The sequence below is a fragment of the Manis javanica genome, chromosome 14 (genome assembly GCF_040802235.1).
Source record: "Manis javanica isolate MJ-LG chromosome 14, MJ_LKY, whole genome shotgun sequence".
Classification (NCBI taxonomy): domain Eukaryota; kingdom Metazoa; phylum Chordata; class Mammalia; order Pholidota; family Manidae; genus Manis; species Manis javanica.
Window position 1 is genome coordinate 1053742 of NC_133169.1, and position 10596 is coordinate 1064337.

At 51.6% G+C, this 10596-nt stretch overlaps 1 protein-coding gene across 2 annotated transcripts; it reads left to right on the forward strand.

Annotated features, from left to right (window-relative positions):
- Positions 1-217: 217 nt before the first annotated feature.
- Positions 218-10449, forward strand: SELE (selectin E). 2 transcript variants are annotated; one of them, XM_037024047.2, is made up of 13 exons: positions 218-341; positions 1221-1303; positions 1840-2226; positions 2746-2853; positions 3999-4184; positions 4277-4465; positions 5373-5561; positions 5663-5851; positions 6044-6220; positions 6714-6824; positions 7568-7589; positions 7697-7766; positions 8649-10449. In XM_037024047.2, the coding sequence occupies exons 2-12, from the start codon at positions 1246-1248 to the stop codon at positions 7749-7751; spliced, it is 1671 nt and encodes a 556-aa protein (XP_036879942.2). In that variant the 5' UTR covers positions 218-341; positions 1221-1245; the 3' UTR covers positions 7752-7766; positions 8649-10449. The 2 variants fall into 2 exon arrangements, with proteins under 2 accessions (XP_036879942.2, XP_017534838.3); XM_017679349.3 differs by having other exon boundaries at positions 219-341; positions 7694-7766.
- The last annotated feature ends 147 nt before the right edge of the window (positions 10450-10596 follow it).

Genomic DNA, 10596 nt, shown 5'->3' on the forward strand with positions numbered 1-10596 from the left:
TGTTATTAGCATGAAGAGCCACGTGCCAGACTGATAGGATTCATGTAAAATAAAAAGTCATGAACAAAGGGGAGAGAGCTTTGAAGACAGGGATTTGGAACTCATTTTAATTTCCAGCCTTGTGGATATTCCCGGGGAAGTCTGGATGGGGCTGGGGAATTCCTCTCCGCTGGGCTGGGCCGTATCCTCCCATTACTCACAGGAAGCAAGCACCCCATAAAGAGGCCTGGCCGGGGCAGCGCTCTGCAGTACTTGGCTGACTCCACACCGGCCCTGGAAGCGCGGCAGGGGACACAGCCAGCGGCGCAGAGGAATCCTGCCAGCACTGCCTCTCCGAGACGGTGAGTCTTGTGAGATCAGCCTTGGGCCATGAAACAGGGATTATTGATATGACCAGATGTGCAAAAGGCTTTCGGATAACGGGCCTGTGCAAGCTCTCCTTCCGTCCAGACTAGCTAAAGCTGGACAGCCCAGGGACCCCCTTTGGATGAAGCCCCTTGGACTTCTTATGAACAAAGAGAGAAGCCTGAGTCCCTGGATTATGGCCCAGAGGGTGGGAATTCGCCTGGGTGGTTGGAGAGGGGAGAGAGAGGGAGCTTGCAGACCCAGGGACAGCAAACCGAACAGGCCCAGCACGCTGAGTCCCCCGCCGGCCCGAGGTTATCTCTTGACCATGCATCCCTGAGATGTTGTACAGGAACTTAGGACCCGCCCCCACCACACCTGACTGTAAGCACCTGGAGAAAAGGTGATAGTTGAGACTCCTGAAGCAGCCCCCTGTCACCTCAGCACCCACCAGTGGGAATGGGCACCAGCTGACCACCCACCCCCTCCTGTAACTGTGCCCCTCAAAAGCCCCTGTGTGCCAGCCAGCAGCCGGTTTGGGACCTTACACATTAGATACCCATTCTTGCTTGGTGCCCTGCAGTAAACAACCTCTTTTCTCTATTACATCCTGACGTCAGCATTTGGCTTTGCTGCACATTGGGCACATGGACCCAGGGTTGTTTGGTTCTATAACAAAACCTGGCTTTTCTCTTTGGCCTACATGATGAAAATCTTAAGTTTCATATTTATGCATTCAAGTCATCTCTGAAACAAAGATTGGGACACTGGGGCCCTTCACCTAAAATCTGCTGCTGCCATAGCTGTGAAGTGAGGCAGGTAACTGGCCGCCTGGCATTTCTTAATGTAATTAGCTTGGCATGTTTTCCTTCCAGAAAAGCCGTCAAGCCTAATCTTTTGATGAAAAGAGTTGTTGAAGTCATGAGTGCTTCACAGTTTCTCTCCACTCTTACTCTTGGTAAGTCAAGGTCAATAGACTGGAGTTTCTCATCCTTGCGCGGCTGACATTTGGGCGGACTAATGCTCCCCTGTAGGGGTTTTGTGCATCGCAGAACATTTGCGAGCATCCCAGCTTCTCCCCACAGTGTGGTGTGCCCTGGGCTAGGGCTGTTGGCCTCTGTGTCTCAGCTCCCTGCCGTGGAAAGGGCTGCTTCCCAGGGGCTTTACGGGGGACCACAGCCGTGGTTCGTGGGAAGTGCCTCAGACAGTTCAGTGGTGTGTACTACACGCTCGTAAAGCTGTTACTCTGGTTACCATGCCACTGCACGGGGGGCGTATGACGGGTATAGTGGGTGAGTACAGGTGGAGCGCCACGTGGAGGGCCCCCCAATAGGTGGCAGTCTCTCCATCCACGCCCTTCTGACTCTGCAAACAGTGAAAACAGTTTGCTATCCCCAAGGCCGCTGTGCGACCCGATACACAGCAAGGGAAGTTCCGTTCAAAAGAGTGGGACCAGCAGGACTCACCTCCCTCCCCCTGCCTGTCCCCCCGCAGCGCTTCTCCTGCTCAGAGACGGTGCCGCGTGGTCTTACGGTGCCTCCACGGAAAGCATGACCTTCGAGGAGGCCAGGGCTTATTGTCAGCAGAGGTACACGCATCTGGTCGCCATTCAGAACCAGGAGGAGATTGAACACCTGAACTCCAAATTCAGCTTTTCCCCCAGTTACTACTGGATCGGACTCAGGAAGATCAACAGCACGTGGACCTGGGTGGGGACCCAGAAGCCTCTGACCGAAGAAGCCGAGAACTGGGCTTCGGGGGAGCCGAACAACAAACAAGAGAATGAGGACTGCGTGGAGATCTACATCAAGAGGGCCACGGACACGGGCCGGTGGAACGACGAGAGGTGTGACAAGAAGAAGCTGGCCCTGTGCTACGAAGGTAGGGAGCCTGGGGCGGCGGCGGGCGTCCTGGCACATCGCCGACAGTGCCAAATGTGGTCCCTAGTGTGGCCGTTTTGTGTCCCAAAAGTGAAGATCTTAGAACATTCAATTTGACAAAATATGCCTTATTTGTTTCTTTGCATGAGCATAGGCAAGACTCCATGTGTGTATGTATACGTGCACGCACATGTACGTCCACGCATACAGAGTGTACCATGCATACCAGGACATGCTTTAGTGACTGGCTTATTTACGGTGGGGACATAGCCTTAGAAGTTGTGATAAGGTGAATTTCCTATTCCTGGTGCTCTTTGCAGCCGTACTTCTGACATCCACACATTAACGTCTCAGCTTAGAATAGGTGAGCCTAAAACTCAGCATTTTGTAAGGCTCCTCGGTGAGCGTCTTGGCACTCGGTAGGCCTGGTGACGTCTCTGTTGCACGCTGTCGACCCCGGAGTCCAGGGGACTCAGGCGAGCTCAGTAGCAGTCCTCAGCAGGGCCTGTGTTCTCTGCAGCCGCCTGCACCCCCGCCTCCTGCAGTGGCCACGGCGAGTGCGTGGAGACCATCAACAACTACACCTGCCGGTGCCAGCCTGGCTTCCATGGACTCAGGTGTGAGCGAGGTAGGTGTGGGTCCACCTCGGTCCTGCTGGCTGGGGGGCCGGGTCGGCATGTCCTCCGGTCCCTGGGGCATGTCGTGTCAGAGGGCGACTGGGAGCTGAGGTTAGGAAGTCAGACCCCCCTGGTTCAAACCCGAGGTCTGTTGCCAAGCGGGTAAGCTGCCTGGATAAGGTCGTTAGACTCTTTGAGCCCCAGATTCCTCTTTGAAAAGCGAGGACAGTAACAGTACCAGCTTCAAAGGCCGGCGGGTGGGATTATGTGAACAGGTGCCTGGCAGGCAGGCAGCACACGATAAATAGGAGCCAGTTTCCAGGGCTCTTCCCAGCAGGGGCGGGACAGAGGGAAACGGGCCCAATCCGGCCAGGGGAGCGCGCCCCGTCCCGCCTGCACAGGTAACCCTCTCAGATGCGCAGAACGTCCTCCAACTCCTCGCACGTGGCCCAAGTTTTTATCCAACTTACTCCAGGGAAGGTTCCATTTGTTATTGTTTTTAATAGAACATGTTCTCCCGGCCAGTATGCATGGCTAATACGTACCTGCTTGGCCTGAGAGAGGTTTTCATTCTATTTGAAATGAGGCTTTCCAAGGCGCTGATGATGTGTAAGGGATTGCGTAAAACTGGGGAGCCACAGCCGAGAAATCTAACTGGCTTCCTCACCTCTTTCGTTGCCCGCTTCTCCCGTTTAATGGCCTAACCGAGGACCACGATAATCAAGGAGTCGGAATATCTCTTCCTCTCTCTGTCTTATCTTTCTCAGCCAGAGACAAATTTGATCTTCTAGGTCCAGCTGCGCTAAGATAAGGGAACATACATGTCAGTATTGTTTTTATCACAACTCGTCATAAACCCTGATCTAGAATCTGGGGTTTTTTCCCTTCATTTTTACCTTATGTAAAATAAAATAGATCACAGCCCTGTGAAAGGTCTGATAAAATAGCTCAGAGACCGCTCAGCACCATCCATGTAAAAAGCGATCAGAGAAGATAAAAATATCAATAAAAAGCAGGAAAGCTTTACTGTGGGTTTCGTGTCCCCAGGAGTTAACCCCGGGCTTTGGGACCGACCCTTGATGACTCGGCTCCAATTCAACAGGAAGCGCACATAGCATTTCTGTGTGAAATTCACGGTGCTTGTTCAAATCCCCAGTGGCCGAGTGTGGCGCTTTGACAGAGCCTGCCAACGGAGTCGTGGAATGTCCCCAGAGCCCGGGAGGCTTCCCGTGGAACACAACCTGTGCGTTTCACTGTCAGGAGGGATTTGAGCTCCTGGGAGCCCAGCGCCTCCAGTGCACCTCATCTGGGAAATGGGACAACGAGGAGCCAGTGTGTAAAGGTAGAGCTGCTCCGTGTGACGATTTCTTTTTCTCAACCTGTTCTTGAAATGGGCAACCAGACCTGCTAACATGAATGGTACATACATTACAGCTGTGACATGTAGCGCCATGGGCCACCCTCAGGACGGCTCTGTGAGCTGCAGGCACTCGCCCGCGGGACAGTTCGCCTTCAAGTCATCCTGCAGCTTCACCTGTAAGGAAGGCTTCGTGCTGCAGGGGCCGACCCAGACCGAATGCACCGCACGAGGGCAGTGGACACAACAAGCCCCCACTTGTGAGGGTAAGCCTGGGGTGCCTAATGAGCAGCAGTCCTCAAACCTGAGCACGATAGTGAAACCACATGCCTGCTTCACCTATGGTATCAGTGGGATGGGCAGCAAGCACCTTACATCTTTGAGGTTCATGTAAAAGAACCTCTGTGATTTGGGGCAAGGACTGTAGGCAGTAGAGGGACACTGCCAGCTTCTGAACGGTGCCAGGCTGATGTAACATCAAGACATTGGCACAGAGTGGGCAGAAATCTGAATCTGCGGGGAAATCACGTGAGACCATTCAAAACATAGGGCTATGGGAACACGACCTGATTCTACAGCTTTGGTCACACCTTCCTGCTGAAACTGCTCATGACGGGTAGTGCAGAGGGGTGGTGTCAGGTTAGGGGCACCCTCAATAGGACATCAGCACCCAAATTAAATTTACATTAGAGTGAGGGCTAGGATATTGAAAACAAGCAGTTTCGCTCTCAGGGACTGGCACTCCTGTGGCCAAACGCAGCCCAGACTGACTCCCCGGGGCAGAAGGCCGCGAGGCCAGAACTGAATGGCAGAGCCGCACGTGTTACCAGCCACCCTCTTCCCTCCCTTCCTGGCATCATCGTGAGCAGCCAGGGCCCATACGCTGCTCTCTGAACACATAAATAAACAAGAGCTTTCTCTTGACCCTCACTTCATGTCATTCAACCCTTAACGGGTTGTCCTTTAATTAGTGTCACTGTGGAGGAAGGAAAAACCTTCAGAGAAAACACAGCCCACCTCCCGGTTGCCTTGAGGACAGTGAATAATCAGGAGCCCTCTGGGCGATGCTTGTCCAGCATGCACCTGGCCCACACACTGCGTGCCCAGCATTCCCGTTTGCTGCAACTCCCCCGTCTGCTGCAACATTTTCTGACCAGCATTTTGGTGTCTCAGCTTTCCAGTGCGAAGCCTTGTCCAGCCCAGAGAGAGGCTATGTGAATTGCCTTCCTGGTACCTCTGGAAGTTTCCACAGTGGGTCCAGCTGTGAGTTCTCCTGTGAGCAGGGGTTTGTGCTGAAGGGACCCCAAAAGCTCCAGTGTGGCGCCACAGGGGAATGGGACAGTGAGAAGCCCACGTGTGAAGGTATGGGTTTTGTTTCTGTTTTGAGATAAGAACCAGCAAAGAGCTAGGGCCCTGGCTGCTGCCTGGTGTGGACTCTGACCGTAGCTGCTCATGTCTTCCAGCTGTGAGATGTGACACCGTCCGCCAGCCCCGGGGGGGCGCAGTGAGGTGTTCGCATCCCCCGACGGGGCAGTTCACTTACAAGTCCTCCTGCGCCTTCAGCTGTGAAGAAGGCTTTGAGCTGCACGGATCCCCTCACCTCGAGTGCACGCCTGAGGGACGGTGGACACAGGAGGTGCCCTCCTGCCAAGGTAGGCTGCATCCCGGCTTACAGGGGCATAACTCAGGGGCTTCATGCACTTCTGGGCCCGGACTCCCCTTGGGGCCTGGTCCTGCCTCGTGCTGAACGGAGCGCTTATGAGTTAAATGTAGTCACACGTTTCAGCCAGGTTTACAAGTTTCCAGCAGATTGTAACCTCTGCCTGTGTGCCTCTCCCTCACAGCGGTGCGCTGTCCGAGCCTGGCCGCTCCCACCAAGGTCAGCGTGAGCTGCAGCGGGGAGCCCGTGTTTGGTGCCGTGTGCACGTTTGCGTGTCCTGAGGGCTGGAAGCTCAATGGCTCTGACGCTCTGACGTGTGGTGCCGCAGGACACTGGTCTGAGGTGCTGCCCACCTGTGCAGGTGAAGCATACATGGATGGTGGTTCCCTGGGGAACTAGAGGGAAGAAGGGAGGTTATCTGGCTAAAAAAATGAACCACCCATTTAACCAGCCCAGATGAACAAGCTGGGGAATATTGAATTTGATGGGGTTAGAGAAGAAATAGGGGAGGCGCCTTATTGATGAAATGGGTGGAATTCTGACAACTGGAAAAGGAGAGCTTGGGGGGAGAATAGGAGGCAAAGGGGGTGAGTGAGGGGGTGCCAGCAGGTGGGCCACGCGGGGTGTGGTTCTGCCAGCAGAGGTGGGAGGCCCGCTAGCTAAGGCGCTTTGGGGCAGATCTCAAAGATTTAAGAGCGCCTCCTCCTCACCCGCTGACCTAGATGCATCCTCCGCCCTGCACATGACATCGTAAAGCACAGGGGTCACAGCTACGCGGTGAAGGGCAAGTGGACAGCACAGAGGCCTCCAGTTCCCTTCCTTCTCCTGACAGTCCACCTCCCCTGTTTCCTTAGCTCCCCCCGAGTCCAGCGTCCCCCTGGTGGCTGGACTCTCTGCTGCTGGGACTTCCCTCCTGACATTAGCATCATTTCTGCTCTGGCTTCTGAAACGCCTGCGGAGAAAAGGTGAGGAGGGAGTTGGTGAATGTGCTCTAAAAACGCTTTTGAAAAAAAATCTTTTTTGTCGTGGATGAGTCATGTTCTCTCTTGCAGATTTAAACAGTGATTCGAAGCTAGTTACTAGATAAGCCTAATAAACTGCACAATAATTAGGCAGAAGTCTCAGGGAAAGAGCTTATAGCACAGCGCACAGCGGGGCGAGTTGTAGGACATGTGAATGTGCGTGGTGCTGGCGCTGACCTGCAGGGGCTGTGTGCACTGGGAAGCCTGAGAGGCCCCTGGAGAAGTGCAGCGAGGCTGCCCAGCTTGGTGCTCCCAGGCAGGTGGATGAAATGTTTCCAGAAAAGTCACTTCGAAGACAGGAATTCTGGAGCACCTCATAGGGATACCCAAACACATTCAGCCACACCCGGGGTTTGTTTGGCCCACAGAGTATTTAAACATGTTTTTAATTCAGTTCTGACATTCACAGAGTAGAAAATTTCACATAAAATCCAGATTTGGGACTTCTTATGAAAAATCGGGAGGTGGACTTGGCAGGCCGGGCTTGCACGAGCCCCTGTGCCCTTCCTTAGGTGGGTGTGCTTGACTCTCCCGCCAGCAGCCATGGAGCTGCGTGTGCTCTGATTATCACAGGCGCCCTGAAGCCATTGAGTTTGCAACCTCTGACGAATAGTCCTGTTGTTTCTGGGTTTGATGCGTCCTTGAAAGCCCTTTAGTCTAAATTAATGATCTTCTTTCTCTTGCAGCGAGGAAATTCGTCCCTGCCAGGTAAGCTGCATGCTCGTACAAAGCATGGCATTGGACATGCTATACATTTTTCTCTCTTCGTGTCAGAAAACAGCGGTTTATTAGTGTTCTGATTTATTCCACAGCAGCTACCAAAGCCTTCAGTCAGCGGGGTCCTACCAAATGCCTTCTGAGTTGATTTAAGTCCAAAGCAATCAGGTAAGGCTTGAAAATCACACATGGTCTGAGGGAAGGTACTCCCTCCACATGTTCTCCTTGATCCCTCCAAACCTGCCTGTCTTGAGGGAGACCCTCCACCTTCATGGAAGTTCACGCAAAGTCGTTCCATCTCTGTGCAGGACAGGACAGGAATACGAACCTGGCCTTATTGAGTCATTTCATGTATGAAAGTTAGTAATGATGATACCTCACCCTTATTGGGACTTACTTTTTCTAGAAACTGTTCTAAGCTAGGAATTCTGTAAGATCGGGGCTGTTAATATATTTCTTTTGATAGAAGAAAATGAGGCACACATTTGAAATTAGATGACTCGCCTGAAATCTGAGAGCTAGTTAGTGGCACAGCCGTTATTCAAACCGGGCAGTCTGGCTCTAGAATCCATGTTCTTAACTGCTCTGCTTTGTGACAATTTGGAAGGGTCAAGTCCCCTCTGAGTAGATTTCTTTAAATTAATAGACTTTATTTATTGGTGCAGTTTCATGTCTATGGGAAAAGTGAGCAGAAAGCAGAGTTCTAACGGGCCGTTTAGCCCTGTTCACAGTTTCCCCATCATGAATGTCCTGCATTAGTGTTACACTTGACGGCAACATGATACCGATGTGTTATCACTAGCTGAAGCCCGCGGTTTGCGTTAGGCTTCCTCGTGGCTTTGTAAACCCCACGGGCTTGGACAAACGCATAGTGACCTGTACGCACAGTGTCCTGCAGAGGAGCCCTCTGCCCAGCCGTGCGGGGTTTCGATGCTCACGTCTGGACCTCCCCAAGGAGAGTGGGAGGCGGTGGGGCTAGGAGGTGAATTCATGGTCACAGCTGGTGCAAAGCACATGGAGTGTCCTGACGGCGCACCCTTCCCGTTGCAGGAGCCCGGGTCCACGGGGAGCAGCGCAGTACCAGCACCCCCAAAGACAGCAGAGGCAGGGCCCCTCCTGGAGTCTGGGCCCTTCTTGCCTCTGACCCACCACCTTCGCTGCCCACGAAGCTGTCACGCACCACCCAGCAGGGCTGAGCCCCCCTCTCCCATCCTGGAATCTGGGGGTGTCCGGGGACTGGACGGAAAGGACCTTCTCTCCAGGCAAAGCAAAGGGGCCAAGGCCCTGGGGGCCCAGAATCCATGTCCAATCCTCCCACGCCTGCTGTGGCACCTCAGCAGAGACACGCAGTGTTTTGTGGGCATCGTTTCTCTCTGGCTCCTCACAGTGTTTCCGTGGCCGATTATGCGGCTGCTGCCATGGGGGTGAAGATGATGGTCCCCAATTCAGAGGAAACAAACTGGCCAAAGAGATTCTATTAGTCACCGCAAAGCAAAAATGACCATGTTTTACGCCCATGGTGACCGCGCAGGGAAGGTTTGTTGACAGTACAAGTCCGACCTGGTACTAGGCGCGGGCAACACGAAGCACAGCGTGGACCACGCTGCTCTGAGGATGCCAAGGAGAGGGGCTTTGGAAAGCGTTCCAAGCGGCCGTGTTCTTTCTGCTAACACTGGATCCAGGAGAAGCTCCCATAACTCTTAATTCAGTGCACGTGTTGCAAGAGCTTTAAAATAGGGAACTATTAGGACAACGATAGGATAAAAGTTACTGATCGTAGATCTTTTCTTACTAACAAATTCTAGTGTTACATCTGCATGAATTCATTCCAAAAAAGGGCAAATACTGTCCCTTAGTAATGCATGATGTTAGCCAGTGTAAAGTTCTGAATGTCTGACTACAGTTGCTCTTAAGAACACGAGTGGTATCCAGAGAGCGAGGCCCGGTGGGCACACACACTTGTGCACTCAGGCACCATCTTCAGAGGTCTGTGGTTTCCATGGTGAAGAACTTCTATGAGGCCAGATGTTCTGACAAGATAGAACTGTAAATGCCAACAAATGAAGGTACAATTTTATGAATGTCCGTGTTGAACAAAGCACGCAGAAACGTGGATGTGTTTTGTGTTTCTACGAAAATGTCAGAAGTGATGTGTCAACATAGAATCATTGTATGTTACATAAGCTTTTAAATCTGTGACAGGAACTCACCATGTAAAGGATTTGCCTAGTGGATTTTTAAAGAGTGATCCTGCCTAGTAATTATTCCCTAATTGTCTTATTCTGTTTGAGTGTTCTTGAAGAGAAGAAAGCCTATATGAGCATATTTATATTTATTTATAATAAATTGTCACTGGCAATGGTGAATTACCCATCGGTATTGCCAGCGCTGTCCAACCTTGTAGCCTTAGAATCAAAGCTCCCCCACACTTGCAGTAATTAACTCAGCGTGTGCTTCAGAGAAGTGCCAGCTGCGTAGTGGCAAGGCCAAAAGGAAACAGGGATATGCCAAGGGCGAGAACAGAAGGTTTTTAGGGGGCAAAAGAACTCAGGGAAATAAGGGAGAGAGCAAAAAACCCCACATCTATTGTGATCAAGCTACTTGTGGGAAGAATTATTGTTTTCTCTGAAATTGTTCAAACGTTGTAAATATTTCTACATACTGCATTGGAAATAGCTGTGTGAGATGTACATGTCGTCTGTGTGTGGGTTTTATAAAGTATTTTAAATTATGGTTTAAAATATTTTATGATTTTTAAAGTATGTATTTATTTAAGCTGATGTCATACCTGTTCTGTATTTGACATTAGCGCTACAAAGTTTGATAATAAATGTGTTTATGTTTAGCTCTGTGGAGAGGCTCTTTCTTAAAAACTGTATTTCATTTAGATAAATCTCACACATCATAAAATTTGCCCTTTTTAAGATTCTGCTATACTCACAAGAGATGCAACCATCACCCACTAACTCCAGAACATTTCTGTTACCCCAAGAAGGAA

Bases quoted from the DNA above. Each gene is read 5' to 3' on its own strand.
- SELE (XM_017679349.3), top strand. From the start codon at position 1,246: ATGAAAAGAGTTGTTGAAGTCATGAGTGCTTCACAGTTTCTCTCCACT. The intron at 1,304-1,839 runs GTAAGTCAAGGT...GTCCCCCCGCAG, and splicing joins TCTCTCCACTCTTACTCTTG to CGCTTCTCCTGCTCAGAGAC. The intron at 2,227-2,745 runs GTAGGGAGCCTG...TGTTCTCTGCAG, and splicing joins GCTGGCCCTGTGCTACGAAG to CCGCCTGCACCCCCGCCTCC.